General features: G+C 40.7%; 1 protein-coding gene across 5 annotated transcripts in view; it reads right to left on the bottom strand.

Annotated features, from left to right (window-relative positions):
- The window catches only part of mib1 (MIB E3 ubiquitin protein ligase 1), an 81,220-nt gene that overhangs the window by 2,387 nt on the left and 52,926 nt on the right, over window positions 1-25,907 (bottom strand). Inside the window, exons 13-21 of one of the 5 annotated variants that reach the window (XM_084733008.1) lie at window positions 14,502-14,634; window positions 12,548-12,634; window positions 11,912-12,070; window positions 8,090-8,271; window positions 6,212-6,401; window positions 6,023-6,101; window positions 4,514-4,654; window positions 2,304-2,375; window positions 1,527-1,627 (exon numbers count right to left, since the gene is read on the bottom strand). In XM_084733008.1, coding sequence (XP_084589134.1) covers window positions 1,527-1,627; window positions 2,304-2,375; window positions 4,514-4,654; window positions 6,023-6,101; window positions 6,212-6,401; window positions 8,090-8,271; window positions 11,912-12,070; window positions 12,548-12,634; window positions 14,502-14,634 — 1,144 coding nt within the window. The remainder of the gene's footprint in view (window positions 1-1,526; window positions 1,628-2,303; window positions 2,376-4,513; window positions 4,655-6,022; window positions 6,102-6,211; window positions 6,402-8,089; window positions 8,272-11,911; window positions 12,071-12,547; window positions 12,635-14,501; window positions 14,635-25,907) is intronic. The other 4 variants (XM_084733009.1, XM_084733010.1, XM_084733011.1 and 1 more) reach the window with 4 other exon arrangements.

Raw genomic sequence — 25,907 nt, 5'->3', positions numbered from 1 at the left:
TCAAAAACGTGTCCAGCTTAGAAAAATTACAATAAAACATTAGCTCTTAACAGACATGTCAATGCAGTGGAAAAGTCCTGCAAAGCCTTGGCACTAGTCACAACTACAGCGGCTCATTTACATCTGTGCAAGAATCTTAAATTCTCAGTAGAGCTGAAATAATTAGCTGATGAATCAAAGACAATTTTCACCATTGATTAGTCATTTAAGTCATTTAACAAGAAAAAAAAATGCTGTAGAATTACTGATTCAAGCTTCTCAAATGTGAGGATGTGCAGATAAAATTTGAAGCTGAATATCAGAACGTGCAAACAGACCTTTTTCACAGCAGCCGTAGTGAAATAATACAGTAAACACAGGTGTTACCAATGACAGTAATTAAGCTCCTGTACAATTTAGTGTAGCAGAGCCTCTCCTTAATTAGTCTCCTTGGTAACACCTGTGTTTGCTCTACTATTTCATGTCAATATGGCTGCTGTGAGAGAAATCTACTGAAGACACCAACTGGGAACTTTTGATGGGCATTTTTCACTATTTTCTGCCATTTCTTTAACCAAAGAATGGATTCATTAATTTAGAGAAACACATCAACAGATTACTCAATAATAAAAACAGTAAAAATATCAGTCAGTTATCTTCATTTTCAATTAAATATTTAAATATCTCACTATGTTTACTTATGCATTATGTGTGGATTTACTATAACATCTGTATCTGTCACTGGTATTCTGGACATTCACCACGTTTTAGTTGAGATACTAAACCAAATACAAGCCAGAAATATACTCGCTTTTAACTATGTGTTCTTGGGCACATGATGGTTACCTTGCATATTCTGCATCTGTCTGAAAGGGATTGCTTTGCATATCATCACAAATAAATGCTGTTTTTTAATTCAATGTATTCAGGATCATATTTCCTGACCACAAGCTTCAGAGCGTTTACTGGGACTGGGTTGTTTGACACGTCTCTTTTTCTTTTCAAAATCGATCCATCTTGTGTCCCTGCATGGAAAAACATGTCTCTCCCTGATGATGTGTCGTGATTGGCATGGTAATATTCAAACCTAACTGGTCGCTGGCATTATGCATTTTAACTTGACGTTGTTTTATTTTTGTGAATTATTGAGGACACTTTGATATAAAGGCAACAAATAAAAAATAACTTGATTTGTAAATTACAAAGAAACTAATTTGTTTTTACATTTTATTCAACCATTGGCAGTACCATTGCCTCTGTTGCCCACTACATGGTGCTCTGGGGTCCACCGCTGTTTTAGGTTGGTGTACAACATCGAAAGCTGTAAGTTCTGTACAGTCTGAGTTGTGCCCTCTACTGGAATTCTCCAGTAACGCGCAAAGTATAAGTATGTGAACAGTTCTGTTCCCTACACTGACCAACATCTAAGTGAACGCATGGTTAAAAAGCAAGTATACCTCTACCCTCACTCAAAGCCTGCTGCAACCATGTCTTCACTGTCACTGTACCTCAGGTGTGGATTTCACACGCGTGAAGTTTGGGCTCACCTGTTCCTTGATGTCCTGTAGCTGCTGCTGTAGCTTCTGTACATCAGCATTGACGTTGGTGTTGTCTTTGTCTCTCTGCAGGGCTGGGATGTTTCCGCTCGCTGCTTGGACACAACAACAACACAAAGGCACATTGAGGATAAAAGGGAATTCATTTACCGACCTAGAGACTAAACAAATTAACAGTTTGCACCATTGGCCACATCAAACCTCACCTCCTCCTCATAAAGATAAACTATACTGCCAATTAAACAGAAATGCAGCCACACAGACACTGCCACTGTGAAACAAGCATGGATCACAAACACATGCACTCTCAATTTTATTACGTTTGGCAGCTCTAGCACTCTGTGTTGGCATTACTTTCACTTTTAAATGACTTGTATTGAGAAATGCATACTTTGTTGCAATTATTTAAAATAAAAACTGGCACAGAACAAAACATCACACTGTGCTATTGGCATCGTAAGAGCCACAGGATGCGTGGTATAATGATACCTGTGTGAAACTGCCTGAATATATTATTTGGCTGGACTGAGGCCCTGCTGGGGACTCCATTGAAGACTGGCAAACATCTGCCACAAACAGTGAGCACCAGTGTGATCCTTGGCATCACATATGTACTATATCAGCATATACTGTTTAGGGTGTGTGTGCATTGCTGCAAGAGAAAGGGAGGGGGTTTAATGGGAGGGGATAGGGCCCAGGGCAGCACTGTGGGGGAGCCCTTGAAAAATAAGGGTCTGATAAGGGAGGGGATCATAGAGGTATACTTACACCAACTTAGTGCCAGATTGTTGGGCTGGAGAAGATCCTGCGATCCCCCTGCCATAGTGTTAGAGCTCCCTGCTGGGAATAACCAGTCACATTGTTATAGCAGGAGCCGTCCTCACCAGCTCAACAACAGTTGGCCTGAGGACCAAAAACTACTCACTACAGCCTCTGAGGGAGGTCCAGAGAGAGAATTTAAAGAGAAAGCTAGCAAGTTGGAAACAGTGATCAGGGAAAAGAAAGGGAAATAAGAGTCTATTCTATATAGAATTAATAGTTAAAATGCATAGCGGCGAGTGATTCTTTCTCCTGCCATCAGCCAATGCTAAAGCATGAGTCTAACACCTGTTAAAGGCACATTACATCCACAAATACTAAGTAGGGAGTCAGAATAATCAAAGTGACAGATGAATTTCGTGCACTAGATTTGCTTTTGTAACAGACATCGACAGTCGGTGTTACTGGGATGAAGGGAGAGGAGATAAACAACCAATGCTGCCCCTTGCATGAGTGTCTGTGTGTTTGGGTCCGCTTCTGCACGTCCGGTAACGACGGCAGCTAAGACTTGCATGCCAACAAGCTGACACGTGAAGAAACGTTAAATAATTAACACATGAAGTTAGTGAACTTGCAACAGTTTCCCTTTTAACTCAAAATAAAACGTGGAAAACACAGTAGGTATAACCTCTAGTGAGATGCACCACTCAAAAGAGGATGTGGGCAATAAAAAACTGTGTTCAACTCTGAGACAAGGAGATGGATTGTGAATGCAACCAAAAATAAATAAATCCACAAACTACATTACTTCACTGATGATTGGACAGTGCCCGTATTTTGGGCAACACTGATAGAATACATAACAAGCATGTTTTGTAATTAAATTCCATCAAACATATTTTATGATACCAAAACTGTTTTGCATCCTATTTATTATAATTTCTCTACGAAGGAGGTAATATAATTCAGTTCTTTTCACATTCATGTGGGTATTAATATGCATATATCATTATACAGGATGTTTAGCATATGCTTACAAATAAGTTCTCTCAATTTTATGCGACTGTGATTAGTCAAACGTTTAGAGGCCACAGAAACATGAATAAGGTAATCAGGTTTCCTCTGTATTCTGACATTATTGTATTATTCAGTGCAGGTCAGCAAAACTCAGTCTAAAAATGGCTTCTGAGATACTACGTATGAAAAGGTTATGGTTTGAAAGAAAATAATTTCTCTTTGGAAGATCTACAGTATGTGGCGAATTTCAGACAAGGCAGCCAAGCATTTGTGAAGCCACCGTCCATTTCAGCCAATCCCTAAATAGAAGCTAGTACAGATGATATGACAAAAATGGATGCAGTGATTAAAACATGCCAGAGCTAATAGTGGAAATGAGTCTGGAAATACGATTGAGTGATTCAAGCGAAACGTCTGCTTAAAAGGGATAGTTCAGATTATTTGAAGAGAGGCTGTATGAGGCACTTATCCATAGCCAGTGTGTTACCTACAGTAAATGGTCGTCTATGTGCTCTTAAGTTTGGAGAAGCAGAGAGAAGCACCAGCATGGAAGCTAACAATATACTGCTGCGGACAGGGTCAACGGCAAAACATATTTTAGCCACTTAAAAAAAGACTCACCTAAAAAAAGAAACAATATCATTTTCAGTGTAAGCTTTAGTCAGAATATTTCCACTATTTTATCGTGCCATCAGACAGCCTTTTCCCACAGATAATTGCCAGTATATAAGCTGTTGTCTTGCTTTCTCCAAAACCACCAGACAAATTGACAAAAACAGAATATAAGAATTACTGCTACAGCTGCCTTGATTGGTTAGTTTGTTTGTGGTGGCTAAAAGCCAGCAGTTCATTGCTTAGCTTCCTACAACAGTACTTCTGCTGCTTCTACAAATTGGGAGCATGCTGACTGCCATCTACTGTAAGTAGTACCCTGACTATGAATAAATACCTCATACAAATCCACTTAAAATAATCCAAATTATCCCTTTATATTTGTAAATTTCTAATATGACTACTAAGATGAAAAAGCAATGTATCAGTGAGGCAAACAAAAGGATAAAATGCATAAGCAAGGCAGCAACAAAGCAAAATATAAAAAGTGCTAAAGTAAATATTTTAGTGGAAACTAAGAAAGAAGAAGGAAAGAAAAAAAGGAAAAAAGGGTAGTGAATTAAAAGGGAATGTGTGGAAGATTCACTCACTAAGGTCATCATCATCATCATCATCATCATCATCAGCGGCATCATCCTCCATACCTTTCCCTCCACAGCAAAGAACAAAGGGGGTGCGGCGTTCCACCACAGCCCGGCACTGTACGCACTTCTTCATGAGGCTGGCACAGTCTGCAGACATCAGAAAACATACTGTTCACACCTGGATGCACTGGATGCAGTTTATTCTGCATACAGTACATTTTTTATTCAGACAGAGGACAATATTTTGGTGCAAATCAAGTAAGGGTCATTACATCACTGGTGCCACACTCCCCTCTCAGTTTCACAGGTTACTGATCTGATATTTTTGGTGTGTTTTTATTTAGCTAATTTTCATCTGTTTTCAAGGTACATTTTATTTGATTTGTATGCTAATTCAATAATTTATTTGCATGTGAGTTATGTTAATGTCAGGCTAGATTTACACCAGACTGGAGCTTCTTACACATATGTACTTAAGACGAGTTGGGGTCAGGTCGAGCCTTATTTCCTACATATTTCACAGGCTCATGTCGGCTTTGGGCTGTATTATTATTATCATTATTATTATTATTATATATATTTTTTCATTTTCTCCCAAATTTATTCATTGCCAATTCCTATTACCCCCAATGTACTGTCGCTGTCACTGCCAACTCCTACTGTTTGGTCTAAATATTATTGTTTTGTATTACGCGTGTTCACTGTAAGCAAAGCGCCGTCTCAGTCAGGTCTGTTGCAGTCTTGCAGGTCAGGCAGTGCAGCACGACCTGTCGTGTGATGCACTGAGGGAAGCTTGTTAACAAAAATGTCGGGCTGTTATCGGGTTCAGGCTGAAATGTGCTAATGAGGATCGGGTTCAGGTCAGTTTCGGACAGAATTTTGTCAGGCTTGGGCCTCGTCGGGCTCAACTTTTGAGGCCTGATTAAAGCTCCGGTGTAGTAAAGCTGCAACAGGGCACCAGCGATCAAGTTTGTTGTTTTAAGTTAGTGTCAAATAGCCATGAAATATACAGTATGCCCGTTGTTTTATAGTTAATGGTTGGTTAATAGCCTAGTAATGCACAATAAATAATCAGAGGTTATTCCAATAACCTAGCTATCATTAGCCCTGTCGATCATGCCAGCAGACAAGATTGAAATAAGATAAAAGTAATGATACAGATTTTGATAACAATATTTTCACTTCACAGGCAATTTTTTTTTAAATTTGCATGATGATCACTTTGATTTGATTCACCATGAGCCCTATAATGATCTTTGGACACTATTTAGAGAAACAAATGTGCAGATTTAGAAAAGTCAGTCAGTATGCCATTCTTTGAAGAGTGTTTTTTCATTTGGTCGAGCCATTTCTTCTTCAGATGTCATACGACATGGATATGTTGGGTAATGGGTATGCAAGTCTGGCACCAATTAAAGAACATAATGTTGGTTTATGATGCAATAACCCTTCCTTCTTTTTCAGTTTCCTTGGTGAAAATATCAAATTTATGATGCTGAAATATGTGTAACTTACTCTCACAAGCGCACATGTGACCGCAGGGCTGAAACAACACAGCTGCCTTTTTGTCAGAACAGACTACGCACTCCTCGATCTGTGGAGAGACAGATTAAACAACATAAAGGGAAATATAAGTGTCTGTCCCCTCTCCTTCATGAGTTTGTTTCTGCATGGGACAGACAGTAGTAGCAGTGTGCCAGATACCTTGGTTCTTGACTGGACCTGATCCTTGCAGATGAGACACTTTTTGACACGAGGCGAGCAGAGGGAGCAGGTGGCGATGTGTCCGCAGGGCCCGAACAGAGTGTCTCTCTTCATGTCTGAACACACCATACACTCCTCCAGTGACTCGATGTTGCTGTTCAGAGACGGGCTGCGTGTGCCCACCTGGCCACTGGAACATTGAAAATAAAACCACAGCGTGTGTGTGAGAGCAGAAGAGATTACAAACAAGAGAGGCTGACGGAGAACAAAGAAAATAGGGGGAGACAGATGGAGACAAAAAACGGAGCAGGAGGAGGAAAAGGTGAGAAAAGGGAAACGTGTTTCCCTACATGAAACATTTTTAGCAAAGACAGGAAATCATTGATTTTCTGGAAATGGTGCTTTCTTCCTTTTTCTCTTTCAGCTGTTCAGTCGCTGTGAGTGCTTCAGTATACTTAAAAACCAAACACATTCCTGTAAGTTCACCTTTTTATGTCCATGTCTAACAAAGGTTTTCTACTTGTTTCAAGGCAAGATGAAATTAAAATGCCCTTTAACCCTTTTAGATTATAACTCCAGTGATATTATATGCCAAATAAAATCCATTCTTTCTTCTGTAAAATAAAATATGACGTGCTTATGTAGGCTGGAACCAATAATATCCTGACGGCTACCCATCTATCTACAATCTTCAAGAACTAATTAGCGAGCTAGCAAACAGCATGGTATGCTATGGTGCGGGTTATTACACGCCCACTTTACAACATTCAGATCAAATTCCTTCCAACCAGACATTGCATCAGCATAAAATTTTCTGTCATTGACTTGATTTCTTGTTTTTTAAACAATGATTGAAAGATCTGAAGGCCATTTCATCATTTTGACAGATTAAAACACAGAGTGATCTACGGTAACAAGTGGGTGTGGTGGTCGCACGGAAGGAGAGATAACCTTAAGCCATACAAAAGATAAATCTTTGGTCAATGTATCATATATTTCAAGGAAAAAAGTTTTGAAAAAGTCCATGAACTGAGGGAGAAGGTCAAATGAAATATTTACATACCCAGATATCTCAAAGAGTGAGAGAGAAGCTGCCTGTCCCACAGGCCACACCTGACTGCCTGCAGCACGGTGCAGGAGGACAGGTCTGAATGTGTTGCTAAATTTATTGCTACTTGGATTTTAGAAATAGAAAAGTCACTAAGAGGGTCTGAAAAGTTGCCAAATGAAGAGGGACTGATACGGTGGAGGATGAAGGACAAGTGGCTAAAACTATGGTCACTATGGTTAAAAGTGGACGTCTGCTGACAACACAAAGCGCAGCTGCTGGCTGATAAACAAACAGGTGTCTCCATTCAACTTTTCTTTTCATGCCCTTTGTTCTGTAAATTAAATGTAATTGTGATTGAGTTGTTTTTCAAAAATTAAATGCTATTAAACGAGCAAAGTCTCATTATGATTAAAGATAAATCAAAATTACACATAATAGATTTTGATTTAAATTTCATTACAACAAAATGACAGACAACAAGAAAATCTAATGAAGCCTCTGCTTCCAACACTCTGTTCCTGCCTGTGCGTCTGAAATGACCAGACAAAGCCTGATAAAAACTTAGTGAAGACTACTTTTTGCTGTTACCTTTGGGCAGTTCAGGCATCGCATTACATTCATTTTGTCCACTACAAAACAGTACACTAGCTGTTTCCTCCTGTTTCCAGGCTTTAGGCTAAAGCTAAGCTATCTGTCTCCAGGCTCCAGCTTCATATTTAACAGACAGACATGAGAGTGGTATTGATCTTCCCATCTAACTCTTGGCAAGAAAGCCAATAGGTGTTATTTCCCAAAATGTCAAAACTATTTCTTTAAGGGATGTTTACCTGCTCTTCTCTTTGTGGCATTTGGCCAGAGCCTTGCAGAGGCTGGGGTCAGGACACAGGTCTAGAGGGGACTGGCCCTTCTTGTTACGAATGGTCAGGTCGGCTCCGTTAGCTGCCAGGAAGCAGGCGATGGATGCTGCACTCTTCTTCTCTGCCCCCTGGGTGCCCAAGCCCATGATTAACTGCACATAGACAGACACACAAAAATAGAAATAATCAGAGGCACATCAGGCTTTTGACTTCTGACACAAAAGATTGAACACAGTGGAAACGGTGTCTTGTCTCCACCTTACACACCGGCACTTAAACCATCATTCTGCCGAGTAATTCAGTTTTTACACCAAAATATGTGAGTATATGCAGGTTTTTTAAACACAGCTAAACTTGCTAAAATAGGTGACTGATCCTTTTCCATTGCAAGTAGAAAAAAAACAAACAAAGGCAAACGTGTCTGATGTGTGCTAGAAAGCCGAGACTCAACTCGTGTGTGCAGGACAGCAGACAGAGAGAAGTTTTTAAAAGCAGGGCTCAACCCAGAAGCAAGTAAAATGCCATGTTGGGCTGGTAAATCTAGCAACTAACTTGCCCCGACCAAGAACTAATAAACCATTTTGATTACTGACTAACTGTTAATGTAATTTTATATGCAAAATGGCAGAAATGTCTTTTTCAGCCTCTCACATATGGAGACCTCCTGCTTTTCTTTACTTTATTACTACAGTGAACTGAATATCTTTAGGTTATGGACCAACAAAATGAGACATTTAAAAACATCAGTTTGGACTTAAAAAACTGGAACGGGCATTTTCTTTTGACTATTTTGTGATAATAATAACCATTGCAGATGTACATTAATCATGAAAATGAACTTTAGTCTGTCGTTATTTGATAACTGCTAATAAATAAAACAATCTGTACAGGGGCAAATAAAAACTGATGTTGTTGATGTGTGCGTGTCTACCAGATGTCAAGAGAATTCCCTTTCCAGTGTAAAAAGGGCTTCAAAAGAACAGGGACTCCTGATTTTAATATTATTCAGATTCAGAGATTCAAACTACCATCAGATCACCACTAATTAGCCAATCAAAGACATGCCTTAAGATGGCTGTCAGGCAGTGTAACCCCCTCACCCCTGCCCGAAATCCCATTAACTGTCCCGCCTCTCTCTCCTGCCTTGCTGAGTCTACCCTAACTCAAAACCTCTCGCTCTCTCTCCCCCCCTCTCTCTCTCTAGCAATTTGGGCCTTCCATGTCTGATTGTCTTCAACCAGTAGCTTTTACATCTCTGCTGATGGAGCCATCGGGCCGGCTAATTCAATTCTCATCTTGAAGAGAGGGGGGAGCTATGGGAGAGTGACCCAACTGCACATATCTCAATTAGGCCTGCTGTCTGTCTGTTCCGCTCCTCTGCTGGGGAACCGACGAGGGCAGCAAGGGGGAGAGAAGAGAGGAGGCGGAGGAGAAGAGATAGAAGTAGGAAGAAGACAGAAGGTGACAGGTAAGGAAAGTCTAGGCCCTGTAGCCTTAAACTCATCCCCCTGTAGGGATTAGTGATGTGGTGTTAACATGAAGAGGGTTCCCGTCTGACATGCCCCTGTTGGCCTCTACAGAAGGACGAGCTCATTCAGGCTGGGCAAGAGGTGGCAGCGAGCTGGTTGACTGCTCCGTGCAAGTGTGGGGCTGCTGTCTGAGTGATGGGTCGATGCAGACTGGGCTGTCCAGTGATGCAGCTTCCTGTCTAAATGTGACCTGTCATCATTTTTCACACATCGGGCAATTGGTTCACCTACTGATCTTCAAACAGGTGTGTATACAGGTCCTGCAGAATAATACCTAGAGTACAGCAGTTCAGCTTGCTGACTGCCATCAAAAAGTTTGAGTATAGCTAAACTACAGGCCTGTAGCATCTGATAGAAATACATGCATAAAATACATTTATTTATTTACAGTCCACCACTGGTTGTTTATTAGGGAGATCTGGGGTTTTATTTTGGTAATTTAACGCTCTGCAGACAGAGAACTGCTACTCTGTGATGCACTCTCAATCAGCAGTAAAGTACAGAGGAAGAGTGAGAGGACAACAGCCTGTAGAGCCAGACTACTTTCACATCTAATGTGGTGAATTAAGTATTTATTCCATCCAAAACAGGGTTGGTGATTCTTGTAGCAGTGGTAAGACTAACAAAGATGGTTTTGGTGAAAGTCATTTTGTTTTTCTGTCGAGTTTGAATGAACTGTGTTTTACAATGAGGTAACAAGGCAATTATGACGTCTTAGTTCAGTAAAAGAGAGAAACTTGGATTCAAAAGAATATCAGTTGTATTCTTCTGTTTAATAAAGAAAATAAGCTTAAGAACATTCCCTTTCAATGGTTGTGCAGGCATTAAATGGACCAAGCATGCCAAATATTTATGAAAGTGACTGCTCACTCGACTCTAAACTTAAAAAAAAAACAAAAAACTATTTTTCTGAGTGACTATGGTTTGTGCATACTCTCCATGTTTAAATGGATTTTCTATGGGAATGTCGGTATTTTTTCACAGCTGATACGACATACAGCTCCTATAAAATTGGGGCCTATCTAATATGTTTAATCAATCAAATCAATTCAGTGCTGTTAGTCAAAAACATCTCTCTCTGTTAACCTCTGACAAGATAACCATGGGCTTCTGTCACTATATGGTTACCACAAAAGAGTGTGTGATATGGAACTAAAATAATATCATGATATTTCAGTGTATTTTTGCGATAAGGATATTCTTGATTATGTATAGAAAACATTGAAAAATATCCTGGTTGGTTTAGAACTCAGAAGAGCTGGTGAGCTTCACCTGCAGGATCCTCCTCCTCCTTGTACTCAACCAGGTGCTTGTGCTTAAGGTGGTGAAGTAAGTTTGTTGTATTGCCCCTTTTGTTGTCAGTTTTCTTACAGTTTTTGCATATTACAATGGTATGTTGTGCATCTGATCTCTTGTAACCACTTCAACACTACTGAAGTTGCTCCCCTTTTTGAAAACTATCTCCACATTGCAGCAGATAGTTCTGCTACTTTCACTTTCAGACATACTTGCTGTTGCTGTGCACATTGTTTGACATCATTACATCAACAAGTCACAATATTGCCAACAGCACAACATAAAAAAAAATCAATAAATATATTAGAAATTATATCATGAATGATATAATATGGCATTCCCTATTACTACAGAGTAATTACAGGATTACTAGAACCTTGGTAGCTCTTGGCAATAACTTCTTGCCCTCTCAATCACGAGTACTGTTTTTAAATCTCAGATGCAAACAAAATCTCCAGTGTACATGTTACAGCAAGTTACAGCAGGTGCATTATTCTCTGTCGCACACAGGGCTGGTGTGTAAAAGTGGCACAAACTGTCCCTTGGTGTGAATATGTTTGTAGGTGCATCACCCCTGCAATACACTGGTGACTTGCCCAATTTATACAGGGTGAGACTCAAGAGTCCCTCAGTAGGAAAAAACTGGTACAGAATATGAATGAAACAAGTTTTTAAACTGAGCGTTTTAAAGAGGCACGAGTGGCAGCAGAGAAACGGCAGGTAGCCTGAAGTTCTTTTAAAATGAAGTGGTGTGTGCATTTTCTAGGCAAATACATTTGGAGATGTTTAGTTGAATCACTGAATCAATCGTTTTCCTGTTGATAAATGCATCTCTTGGCTGCTGTTTCATTTTTACGAATGAGCACCTTAAAACTGAGTTGCCTTATGATGCCTTAAGGAACCTTGACCTTAGTAAATGACTGTACTCCTGGAGGAACAGCGAGGTTAATAATAGATGTATATGTACTGTGTTCTTGGAGGGTTCCCAGGGCTCGACTTTGCTGACGTCCTGCATATCTTGAAGTTGTCGCAATTGGGACAGCGTGTGGTGACGCAGTGCCTCGTGAAGCGGTGTGTCCCCGTCCTTGTCCTGCACGTCAAGCTTGGCCTCTGCCCGCACCAGCAGCTGTTGAACAAAAAAAAAACATATAAACAGTCACACAAACAGGCAGCAACAACCATAAAACAACTTTATGCTACAATGCAAATGCCACTGTGCTGATTTATAAGGCTTACAATGCGCTGCCTCAGTGCTGTGTTCCCCAATTATGGAGTGCATTTTTTCTTGAGTCCACAAGATGGCAACGTGGCAATCTCAATCCAAGACTACGCCAAATGACTCTAAGCAGCCTCAGAGAGCATTTTCCCTACACAGCATCAATCTGAAGTAGGATCTCATTCAACTGCAGGACATCCTCTAGTGTAAATTAAATGTGGGGCCACTGCACTGATGTCATTCTGCTCCCTTTTGGGTAAAGTACAGAATGAGGGACTGATAGAGAGATAACTAGAGACACGATCATCAGTTTGTAGTGGAAAAGAGAGAGGGAAGGAGGAGAAAAAATGAAACAAAGGAGGAGAAGAAAGAAGAGGACCCACTAACCCGGACTATCTGGGTATGCTGACGCTCCACTGCCAGATGTAATGCTGTCTGCTGGTTGACGTTCTGGATGTCTAAGCTGGCATTGCCCTGGGAGAAGGGAACATGAGAAGAGCAAACACACAATTAACATTTGTGCATACACTAACACCCAACCATAACAAATCACACATAGATATATGCATGTACAGATGACAGACAAGTGATAAATGAACAGAGAAAAAAAGAGAATCACTGAGTAAAAAAAAAAAGTAAAATAACTGTTCAGCACATGAAAGATTGTAACAACTGTTCTGGCTTTATGTGCCATGACTGAACCTTCCTCCCTTCAACCCCGCCGACCAACAAAGTATCACCGAGGGGGTTGCAAAAAAAAACCGCATCCAACAATAACGCTGCATGTGATTGTCATTTCCAATTGCGAACACCTCAGCTGAGGAGATGTGGAGGGAAGATAAGCATTGTGATCAGGCAGTGTGTGAAATCCCCAAGTAATAAGACTGACTGACTGGCTGGCTGGCTGGCAGGGAATCTGCAGTGCACCTTGTAGTGTGCTGCAATTTCTGAATAGAAAGCTGAGCCATCACTGCGAACCAGCCCATTGCAGGGACTTGGGAAAAAGGCCGTCCCCGCTGAAAGGTAGCTGGCACAGCAGGCGTTCATGCGTTGGAATGTTGCAGCAACGTTGCTGCCTTGCACCATATCCTAATTAACCCACTTCCCGCTTCAGGTCAGGTGACTTTTTTGCTGTAAACTCCTGTATGTTTCAGGCTTCAGGGAGTTAAACCTGCAATCTCAGAAGGGAAAAAGAGCACGAAGCTATGATTGCAAGAAGAGGAGGAGGATATGAGGGCCCAACAGCACTAAAGAATACCCCTGGAGGCCCTGTGAACCGTATGGATTCAATAAAAAAATGGCAGTTATAGCAGCTTCAAGTGGTCTACAGCTTGCTGGCTGCAGGGAGTGCAGTGGAAGCTGCTCTTAATGGTTTGCAGTCAGGAAAGCCAGGAGTGCAGGCTGAGCTGATGCAGTCGTGCTATGGGATGCTTTGGGTCTCTTGCACCATTTTAGGCCAAAATTTTTAAACATGGATATACCTGCTAAAAACAAGCAATTGACTCCTTTTCCATTTCCAGTAGACGAGTTTGCTTTTCTGTTTTTTTTTCCTGATGTGTCACATTTGTTGTCACAAATGTGCCGGAAAACAGGGTTAGTAAGAAGTAGAGAGTAGCATGGAGGCCAGTGTCAGTGGTTACTTTTTATATTTTTAAGTTCAGTCTCTCTTTTAAACTCAACTCTGCGGCATCTTTGTAGCTAAGCTGGTAGAGCATACACCCCATGTACTGACACTATCAGCCCTCTGCAGCGGCCGGGCTGCTGGTTCAACAGCGGCCCATTTGCTCCATGTCATCCCTTCTCTCTCTCTACCTCCTTCTCCATCACATTTGAGCTGCATGTTTGTGTGAAAGGTGCAATATAAATAAAGTTTATTATTATTATAATTAATTTACTGGTGGTGGCAACAAAACTTCATAGCATCATGCCAGAAAAACGCAAATACTGTAAATACTTGTGAGTACTCCAGAGACTACTGCCCTGAGAATGAATGACGATTGTGCCATTTTCCATCGAAGACAAACGCCAGACATTGGTGGGCGTTAATGGGCATTTTGTTGAGTGTAAAAAGGCACTTGAAAGAATATCTATAACTGCACTTTTTTGTCAGTTAAAACGATAAATCATCAAGGTTATTATAGTGAATTCAAAGTTGACTTAAACTAAAATTAGTTGTGAAAAAAACATTTTAATTAACTGAAATAAAAATAAAAACTAGACTTTAGAAACAAACAAAAACTGACTGAATTAAAAATGAAATTAAAAACAATAACAAATACAAAACCATTATAACTCTTAAGCATGTATTAAAATGTGTGTGCGGATGCTGTTGTGTTGTTACCTGGTGCACTAGCAGCTCAGCTACCTCCACGTGGTTGTTGAGGGCAGCCAAGTGCAGTGCGGTGTAACCGTCGTCCTTCTTCTCGTCTACAATCCAAGGCCTCGGCAGTTTGGACAGCAGCACACGCATGGCACTGCACAGAGAGCAGACAGGGATAACAGTGTTTGAATATGTGTGAGCTGGGAAGCATGACAGAAAAAGCCCAAGAAAGTACAAACAGTACAGTCAATTTGATAGTTTGTGATGTAAACTGCCAAAATTTATCAATCTGTGACTGACTGTCTCATGCACTGTACGATAGCTTATGGCTAGACAAAAGCAAACACATCAGAGTGTCTGTACTGCTGGTACACAGCATATTCCAATACATTTTTTTTTACAGCAGAGCATATCCCATTTTCACACATGGGGACAAGAATACTAAATCAACTTAGGAGGAGTTGCTTTCCAAAGCAGAGTGTTATTTACATCAAGCTTTGAGCGGTACAAGTGCTGTGTGTTATTTTAGAGTACCCGTCCCCCTACCATCTCCTCTGTTAAAAAGGGAAGCCACTTTTCCCTTGATGATGCGCAAAAGCGCCTATCATTGGGAGGCAAAATGGTAATTACACAAGATTTAGCTGCATTCACTCAGGTCTCCTCCTGGGGAAGAAACAGACAGGGCGGGAAGGGAGAAAAAAAAATCCATTGTTTAAACAGCGCTGTTTAACAGAGGTGGCTTGGTGTGGTGAAAAGAGCCAGTCAGTTCTGTGCCACTGAAGGTCATTTAGAGGATGTGTGGCACAGAGAGACGAGACTGCAAAGACGACTGTTCAAGAGGAAGGCTAAGAAGGAGTCACAGTGTCAGAGTAGGGATAAAGAAGGAGGCTACAGCGTCACTGAAGAAATAAGACTTGTCTGTTTTACTAGTAAGAGGCAGAAACACACATTTACACTCCTTATTAAATCCAAAGATCACAAAAAAAGACAAACTGCAGGCAAGAACGAGAAAAAAGCTCCATGAGGGGTAGATTCAACTTCAGATATAACATAGTTGTAATTAGAAATAAATAGATGCATATTAAGACCCTTCTACTAAACCAGCTGGGTTTCATATCATGAAATCTTTATTTTAGCATTTGAACTCAACTACTATCTCTTTGCCCCTGACCTGTCTTCCTACTCTCGGGCTGATTTTTTTCATAATTGATAATCTGTCAATCATTTTCTCCATTAATCAATTAGTTGTTTGGTACATAAAATCAGAATGTAGTGAAAAATCTTGATCAGTGTTTGCCAAAGCCCAAGGTGAGGTCCTCAAATGTCTTGTTTTGTCCACAGTTAGGGATGTTAATGATTAGTCATTAAATGATTAATCACCATTAGGAATTTAATAGATTATAAATGTATCAATCGATAACTAGTTGATGGTCTACAAATGGCAGTAAATGCACCTCATCTGACATTGTTTTGTCTGGTGGAGGCATTTATTCAATGAGGAACCTTAAACTGAGAAAAAGAGAAAAATGAAAATAAAATAAAGTGTGTTCTGTATCTTACTAGTTATTAATGATTAATCAGTCCATTGATTGTTAACATTTTCGGTTAAGGAAAATGCACATTTGCAACCTTATGCACAACCCAAAGATACTTTATTGTCACAGAAAAGTGGGAATTAAAGTAATGATTATTTTCACTGTTGATTAATCTGACAATTATTTTCTCCATTAATTAATTAGTTGTTTGATCTGTAAAAATGTTGATCAATGTTTCACAAAACCCAAGATGATGTCACAGAGGAGTAAAGAAACCAGACAATATTCACATTTTAGAAGCTGAAATAAGAGACTTTTGCCCCTTTTTTTCTCAAAAATTACTTAAACTGATTAATTTAACACTCTATTCATAATCGATTGATTGATTACTCGTTGCAGCGCTACAGAGGATCAAATTAGAAAATTTTCACATTTGAAAAGCCTAAATTAGAATTTTTTAATTTAAAAAAATACTCAAAATAATTAATCAACTATCAAAAAAGTTAGTGACTAATCTAATAAATGATTGCTAAACAATGAATTGCTGCAGTTCCATCCTGCTCTTTTTGCTTTAACCCCTGGGCATTCATCCAGGCACATGGTACATGAGAGTACTGAAATTAGACTCTAATTTAATGTATGATCACTGCATCAGCCGAGGATATGTGATGAGCAACAAAGGCTCTTTAATTTGTGTAAATACTGTAGAATATAAAGCAAGACACTTAAAAGCCTCATCCCAGAGCTGCTCTTGTGTCTTGTCTGTAGTTAGGTACACAATGTACCTTCAATAAGCTTTAAAGCAGCAACGCTGGAGGGAACACTTGTGACCTTGATTAACCCTGAATAATCATGCAGGGCATATCTTTGAACTGCGACAAAAGGAGGCAGCTGATTTTCCTCTGACTTTGATATGGCTGAACAGCCCCCATGTGAACGCTGGAGTGTTTACAGTAAGGTAAACAGGGTCTGAAGCAGCACAGGGAGGAAATGGGCTCCGGCACAGAGCAGGAAGGCCACAGCCTGCCCGCACAATCAATGAAAACTGTTAACTATTAAGACAGAGAAAAGAAAGCAATGCAAACCAACATGCTGGCAGGCTTTCAGACTGAAGGTAATCAGGATGGCCGGTTCCCCTGCGGGTTTTTTGCTAAACCTACAGCTTGTCTCCATCCTTCTGGAGTAATGAAAGAGAGCATCATCAGCACACCCTCTTGAGGAAAGCAGAGAGAGGCAGGGGGGCAGGCAGTCAGCACCTCTGCACGGACACAGATCCGGGGCTGGTGTACTGCTGCAGTGATGAACAGCGCAGCACACTGATCCCAGGCTCCCTCACTCTCTCTACCTCTCATTGCACAGAGGCTTACGCGCACACACATATATATACACACACACACACACACACACACACACACACACACACACACACACACACACACACACACACACACACACACACACACACACACACACACACACACACACACACACACACACACACACCTGCATTGCTTGCAGCTATCTTCAACCACTTAATGCAGAGGAGCACTGCTTAAATGTGATAGCAACCGCACCCATTCTGCCTAATCTCACATTCATAATGTGTCGCCTTTGTTACAAAGAATTATTTGCTTGCGTACTGTAGATTTACCATCTCAGGGGGGACTTTTGAGTAATTTCATCCATGGCGCTCCCACTGGGTAAGGAGTTGAGACTTAAACAAGCAAATTATTCAAGAAAAGACCTTGCCACATCAGATTCTTGCCTGGAGCTATAACATAAAACTTATTCCCAGTGGTTAAACAGAGCACTCTTTTAGCTTTCTTTCAAGTATGACTGATAGACAATACAGGGATGCAGTTTTTCTTTCTTAACAACAACTGTTTCCGCCAGAATCAAGGGCAATTGTCCCACATAAAGCCTTTGTTCTTTTTGTGCCCAGTTTCTTCCTCCTATTGGTGCAATATAGAACATTTGTGCAATCTGGATTGGCTGGGAATATCTCCTATATGTAGAGGAACTGGCCAATAAATGCACGCCTGCTGCACTATAGGAGCAGACTGGCGCCTTCTAGTGTCAGAAGCAGGCACTTTGAGTGCTGGGCAGGTGTTTGCTGGTGTAAGGAGCCCCTCCAATAGAAGTCTAGATTGACAGGCTCCCTGCCACGCTGGGCGAAATGGGCGGACATTAATATTAATGCCCCATACTGGCACTGCTGCATTGCAGTTAAGCTATTTGCTGTAAAGGCAGAAAAAAAGAAGAGTGAATTAAGAAGCAAGAAATAAATCCTAGTTGTTGTTTTTTTTATCTCTTGGGTAAGTGATGTTAGCAGTGACGGAGGGGGGGTAAGAGAGAAACTGTGTGCTGGCCCTTGAGGTAGGTTGTCGAGCGGGAGACAGAAGAGGAGAGTCTACCCGGCTTGGCCTGCAGAACTTGACCTGGGAGTTAACATTTAGACAACTCAGGTTTATCTGCCGTGAGAGGGAGAGCGATATTTAGACTGAAGCGAGGATCTCCTTATTGCAACTGAACTTTAAAACCGGCGCTACGGTCTGGGTGGATGCAGCCGAGGAGAGGGAACAGCAGAGGAGAGAGGTAGAAGGGGAGACGTGATGGAACTGGGTCACCCTGTGAGAGATCTCAAGAGTCCCTCAGGGGAGCTGCACAGGGGCCTGTTGTCTTGGGCTGCAATTTGTCATTGACCAGGACGCTCTCTGACGCCCTCAGCTCTGTGTGTGTTGGCGTTTGTCATTGTATGGAAGACAGTCGAAGTGTGTGCGCGCGTGCAGTTGCTTGTGTGTGTGTGTGAGAGAGAGTGTAGGGGTCGACAGGGCCCTTCTGCTGCCCTCGCCTGGCTGACAGCCATCTGTGTGGTGGTCAGTCGCCGTTATTACAACAGGAAGTGAGAGTCGGGGGACAATAACTTGGGTAGGACAGGGCAAAACGGGAACAGTCAACATCCAGCCTGAGATTAATGGCTGCGCACAAACATATGGTTACTCTGATGTAGGAAACGTGTTTGGCATACCATCATCCATTAACTAAGGCTTCCAGCTCAAGAAAAGAGATCCAGATTCTGCATTGGAAATTAGTCACCAAAAGGTGCCACCTGTCCTGGGAAAATAAAATGCTTTATAAAACAGATATTTAAAACGATCAGTCTTTGAATTGTGAGAGGGCTTATATAGTGAAACGCACACATCAGATCTATACCAGATGGCACAAATACTCCATATATACCGATACCTTAACCAAAAAGTTTTTTTTAACCACCAAAGTTAATTCTTGACCTTGATATTCACTTACTATCCACTTACTAATTTTTACCAGAGCTTTCAAATGTATTACACAAAATATGAAGATATGATTTTATCCACACCACTTTTAAGACAAAAAGTGTTTAACCTTTGTAGATGGAAGAACTACATTTGGAGAGACTGAGATAGACTGATTTGAGAAATCTGTACATCCTTTTGTATGTTTACTTTAGTAAAGCTGCTCTGAACATAATTTAATTTCACTGTGGCTATAATGTGCTGTGTTTTTCCCTTTTTAATTTTTCAGCTCCCTCATACTATTATCATACATTTGCTGCACTCTAAAAATAATTAGCAATGATTAAGTGGTTGTTAAGAATTTTATCAATCATGTAAAATTTAATCGAACTACTATCAAATAACGATCTGAAATGTAGTAAAAATTATTTCTATGAGCACAGTCCATGGTATTTTCAATTATATGTCTGATATGTAGGCCTCTATGTCTTTGTATGTTTCATAGGCTACCCAATGCTCAGGGTTCCTGCACCTTTTTCCAAGCCATATCCAAATACTTTTCAGCAATTTTTTTTTCCAGCACCTTACAGCTGTAGCATGTATATGCATATACTCAAAATGATTACTTCACTTCTTATTATGCTATCAATAACCAAAAATTATGTTTTTTGTGATATCATTATCAGATTTCATTTCTTTATCTAAAAAGCTAATTATTCAGTCAGGTAGATTTCTTATTTCAGGCAGTTTATCACAAATACAAGCACTTGACATCAATCAAACCTTGAAAAAACTTTCACTCTTCTCAAGCGTTTCCAGCACCTGTACAAAACCTTAATACTGTCAGAGAATATGCAATATGTTTCTGTGGAAATAAAGCTTTGATTGAGAGAAAAAAAAATGCATCTGGTATGTTTGGTATGAGTGATTTAAAAAAAAAAAAGATTGATGAAGAGAATTGCTTACAGTTTGCAACCCTTAACTAAACTTTTAGGACAGAAAGTCCTAAAAGTGCTATGGATTAAGTTAGCCTGCATGTCAAAAGATCCATCTCCATGACAACTGAGCAAACAAAGCTGGTAAGCGGGTCTTTAGTTGAAATTCTTTTTGTTATCCGACCTTATCCACACTGCCTTTATCAAACTGGTCACATTGTTCCATGGGGTTTGTCTATATATTCTTTCCCCAGTACTGGTAGGATTTTTTTTTTCCCTGAGGCAGAGTACTTCTTGGAACAGCTTTTCGAGATGAGACGACTTCAGACGATACATGAGGTGTCAGCTTATCGTGGACAGGATCAATACTTTCAGGTCCTTTGAAATAGTGAACCCTGTTCCCAACAAATCATTCACAAATGCAACACACTACCTCCAAATGGAACCCCGCCTTCCCCTCTCCCACTCTGGGCAGGGAGGCGCTCTTCATCATGTGTGAGAGGTTCGGAAAGCACAGAGTCCCCAAGTCAGTGGCAGCTAGGAGGGTTAGAGTCTGAAAACTGAAAACTGTTCAGGATCTCATCGATCTAAAAACACGTTGCTCTGGATCAGAGTGTTGGCTTAGGTATTGCTTACTTTTGAAAATGTGTGTGAGAAAATGAAACAAGCATAACTTCAACACATCCAGATCCATCCAAACTCAAAATATAGATGGTGAAGACTTTGATTAAATAAAAGGTATTTAGTGTATTTTTGGGCAAAGTGGAAGTTCTCACTTTACTATGTCTGATCACTGATTTTATCCTACTAGACATTTTTGTGTAATTTTGTTATAATTAGCAAATGAATTATTGAGATATGGCCTAAAATGTGTTCAGTGACCTTGACCTTTGACCACCAAAATCCAATCAGTTCATCCTTGAGTACAAACTGAAGTTTTTACCAAGTTTGAAGAAATTCCCTCGAGATATCGTGTTCATAGAAATGGGACGATGATGAAGTCACAGTGACCTTTACCTTTGACCACAAATATTTAATCAGCTCATCACAGAGTCTTAGTGAATATTTGTGCTAAATTTGAAGAAATTCCCTGAAGGTGCTCCAGGTTCACAAGAATGGGATGGTTTCTGTGGTGGTTTTTGCCATTTTAGGTAGTTCCTTGTGTTCCTTGTTCTGGTAATTTTAGTTTTAATGCCATATTTTATGTTATAAAAGGGGATTTCACATCATGATTGACAGCTGAGCTCTGATGGCTGGCTGTATGGGTGGAACCTCGATACCGCGGCTCTGACACCGGTCATCACTGCGCAGACTCCGGCTCCAAATGATGTCACCAGTGTGAGATGGCAGCACTTGTACTTTGGATATTTTGGCTTCATTTTTGTACAGTGGGGGGAACTGGAGACGCGTTGTCCATCTTTATTTACAGTCAATGGACGTGACAAATAATTTAAGTAGCCTATAACTGCAATGCAAATATGACCGGTTGAACTCCAGATCCCTCACAAGTTCAAACTGCCATCTCTGCACCCCAAGAAGCAATTAGTTACTAGTTCACTTTGTCAGGGCCGTCCCGCAGCTAGTGGCCGTCCTGCTGTGGACAGAGTAAATAAACACAGGTAGTGTCCAGGCCAGAAGTGCAGCAGAGAGCTGAGGACAAGAACCTCACTGGCTCCGCTCGATAAAAAAAGGCTTTCATTACCATGCCGTGAAGAGAATAATTTCCCCTACAATGTGACCTTCCCCTGCCTGCCTGTACCTGAGGCCCCTGAGTGAGCATGCTTTTATTAAGGACTATTTGCATAAACCGGGAAGAGGGGAAGACGGGAAGACGGGAAAGGGGTGCATTTCTATGATGTTTTGGTTATCACTATAGCTATTGCTGGTGCCTTGAAGGTTGTTTGGGAGACGCCGGGTGCATTTTCAAACATCTCGGGTACAGTTGTCTGTCCATTTGGGAAGTGGGTGGGGGCCTATAAAGGCTTAGCTTTAATTAGCCTTAAATCACCCGGTATTATGGGGTGTCCTGATTCATAGCAATTTATGAAGAAGGAGGCAGCAAGACAGTCAGAGAAGCCCAATGGCGCGTTAATGTCCCATTGGTTCGAGATGACCCAATTATTTTCCCGTGCTACTCTTCCTTTGCACTTTATTCTCCTCAGCACCTTGAAAAAGCCTCATTCTCATTTCTGCACCGGCCATAATAGTCATAATATACATCCTTTTACCCAAAAAGAGAAGAATGACATAAAAGATAAAGCAAGGACATGCAGATTATATTAGAATAAAGCGAGTCCTAAATCATGCATACCATATCGAACAAATGCTCACTAGCATCATTACCTATAAAACAACCTTGTAATTATTGCACATCACTTTTCACACAGGCTTCAGTAGGCCTGGATCATGATGCAATAGGTTGTGCATTCTTTCTTAAGTCTTCTGCTGCTGTAAATCTTTGCTAATATAAATGCAGAGACAGCTGAATAAATATTACTTGGTTACTGTGTATATTAAAAAAAAGCTTCTAATTGAAAATACATCTTTTTATCTGAAGAGTGAAGGTATAGCACACCCAGGATGCGGACTAAAAGAAGCATCACATCCTTTGTCCCATAAAGCATTCAGCTGCTTAACAAGCTCTGATCACATGATCTGGATTTGGCGGTGTCTTATACTTGATGATTGCTATATATTTCCAAAAATTATGCTTTTTTAAACAATGTTTATGTTTAGGGCTGGGTATCAACTTCAACCTTTGTACCACAGTCAGTACCATAAAGTATTGAATTGCTTCAGTACTATTCAGCATCGAAAATATGCCTTGTCATTCAATACCAAACTTCAACTCCTAAAAAGTTGTATGTTTATATTTTTAATATAATGCAAAACTGTACAGATATTCCATCAGTTTCTTCATTTTTGTGCAGTTATCCAGGTTGAGTAAAAACAACCTCTCCTGCTGCTCCCTGCAGCTTCTTCCTAAGGTGAGTAATTGTACCTTAATGTCTAATGTAATTTTCTTTTTGTTAAAATGGATTTTAGAAAATTGGTATCGAAAAAAATATTGTTCAGGAACTGCTATCAAAGCCAAGGTATCAGTGGCTGTACCGGTATTGTAAAGTTTTGAATGATACAAAGCCCTACTTAGGAGTGCTGAAAGTTTGATAAAGGTTTCATTCATTCATTAAAATTGAGTTGAAATTAACCTGCTATATGAAAATGACTCACAAGTAGATTACCTTGGACTGACATAATAATTGAAGACACTTGGTAATAGCATTCTGAATGGTTGACTTGACATATGACAAAGTAAACAAAACAGAGCTCAGAAAATGAAAATTGTAGCTCAAATCACTTATCAGCCAAACAGACTTGAGTGTGCTGTCACCAGAGCATCCACACACTGTCCTCTCGTTCCTATCATTACAGTCATTGCACCTCAAACAAGCCGCTAACAGGGCAGAGAAAATCATCTCTGACCCCTTCACCCGGCTCACTCCCTTTTCTACAAACAGCCCTCTGGAACATGCTACAGATCACTGCCCACTCATACAGCTGCTTCAAATACAGATTTTCTCTGACTGTAATACAGAAATTTAATTCATGAAAACAAAACCTACTTGTCAATATGTGCGCCTTTGCACTTTGATGTATAAATATATTTTTGGTGCTGGTTCACTGTGTCTGCTGTGAGAAACTGAGCTCATCAATATGCTGTACTAAAGGCAAATGGTCCCTGTAACTTTTGGTGACGGGACCCCAAACCAAGGTTGCAAAACACACCTCAAGAAACCTATGGGTAAAGTAAGACACACTCAATATGTATTTGTCTACCACTCAAGTTGCAGAAATGCTATTGATCAACACTTTGTGAGTCAGTGAAAGCCTTACAGCACAGAGAAGTACATTTACTTTGAGGTAGTTGCATAGGTAATGCATCATAGGGACTGGTGGCTGCTCTACTTACGCTAATTACAATCTAACCAAAGTTACAGTATTCAGAAATTTTGTTTTGGGGTATTTTTGGAGGCTTTTTGTCAATGCTTGATTTTTCACGCAGTGAATTTTGGCAAGCTTTACTCCCCCGAGTCTCCACTTCTTTAGATACTCACTTGGCCTCAGGTTGAGCAACGGAAAAAATTAACACAATATAACACAATACATGTGACATCAGGTACAAAAAAAACATACCATGCATACCTACATGTTTTCAAACTTGCTAGGTCATCAGCAGTCTTTGTAATGAGCCACAATGTCATTGTCATTTGAGTCATTATCAGGATTTTAGGCTCACACACCCAACAGCATCTAAATTACCTCTTATCTGTAAGGCCAATGCTTCATTTCTGACCAACAATGACTCTTTCATTGTCACCGAGATACTAGCCATTATGTTATTATAAAGTTCCTTTCAGCTTCTATGAAACGAAATCAGACTCACTCCTGCCTGGTGAAATTAACTGCAAGTGCCTCCACACCGAGGTACAAAGCGGTAAATAGAACCGAGGGAATGACTCCGGGTTTTGCAGAGCGGTGGAGAATTCAGCCGCGCTGAAGGTCCTTCGATCGACAGCCACTCAGCACCGTGCCACACTGTCACCGTATGTGCAGACAGTCTGAGAGGCTCCCATGATCTACAGTCTCACTGCAAATCTACCACTTTAAATCACCCCTCACTCCTCCGGCCTGCCTCCCACCTTTCTGCCCCCCCCCCCCAAACACATTACACTCCCCCTCACACTCCCCCCTGAAACGTTCGCCTCTGTATGTTGTAACCTGTGAGGGTTCCCTTTACACATAGCAAGCCGGCAGTAACAGTATCGGCTCTTTAAACGCGGCAGAAAAACGAGGATAACACGCCATCAAATTCTCTTCTACAGTAATTGGCAGAACAGATCCAAAGTGACACAAGCAAGCTGCCATATTGCAGCTGATGAGTCTGACTTCTTCAGCAGTTACACTTCTAGGCACACATTTGCAGAGGAAGAGGCTGCAGCTGAAAGAGCGGTTTGGTAATTAAAATCTATTGTTTGCAGTGGGAAATAATAGGGATCAAAGGGCCTTGTATCAGCTACTGCCTCCCCTAAGCACTGAGACAACAGGCCATATGCCCCAGAGCAGCACAGAAAATGTCTAACAGCCAACTTGTTAATGGCGGGGGAATGAAGCTTGTATGACTGTACTTTACATTACACAGATAAGGCTCCATAGTGACTTGAATGTATTCCACACAGATTCACGATTATAATGATAGTGCAACGAAGATTTTCTCTGACAATTTTGCACATAAGCTACTCTGTCTAATCCCAATAATGCAATGCTTTCTTTGTTGCAAAGAAAGCGCTGTTTCTTTGTCGATTTCCCTCAGTATTCTTTGCATGTTCGGACGCAAACATCCACACACACACACCTGCACAGGCACACCAAACGACAAAAACAAACACAAATCCTTATCCCCTTGACCTGTCATACTGCATTTACATGGAAGCCACTGACTTCAGTGTCCGTACAGGTTACCAAGGTAACATGGTTTGCATTATTCAACAGCTAAGCTTGGTTTAGATGTGAACATCAGCCTGAATGTGTCCCTCAGAGTACCTTAAGGTTACTAATACCCTTTCGGTTGACAGAAATTGTATATGTCTGACATGGGACAGTGAGCAGAAGTTCTGCCCAAAT

The sequence above is a fragment of the Lutjanus erythropterus genome, chromosome 12 (assembly GCF_056507025.1).
Source record: "Lutjanus erythropterus isolate fLutEry1 chromosome 12, fLutEry1.hap2, whole genome shotgun sequence".
NCBI classification, from domain to species: domain Eukaryota; kingdom Metazoa; phylum Chordata; class Actinopteri; order Lutjaniformes; family Lutjanidae; genus Lutjanus; species Lutjanus erythropterus.
The sequence above is the reverse complement of the archived record's forward strand: the minus strand, read 5'-3'. Positions and strand labels throughout refer to the sequence as shown.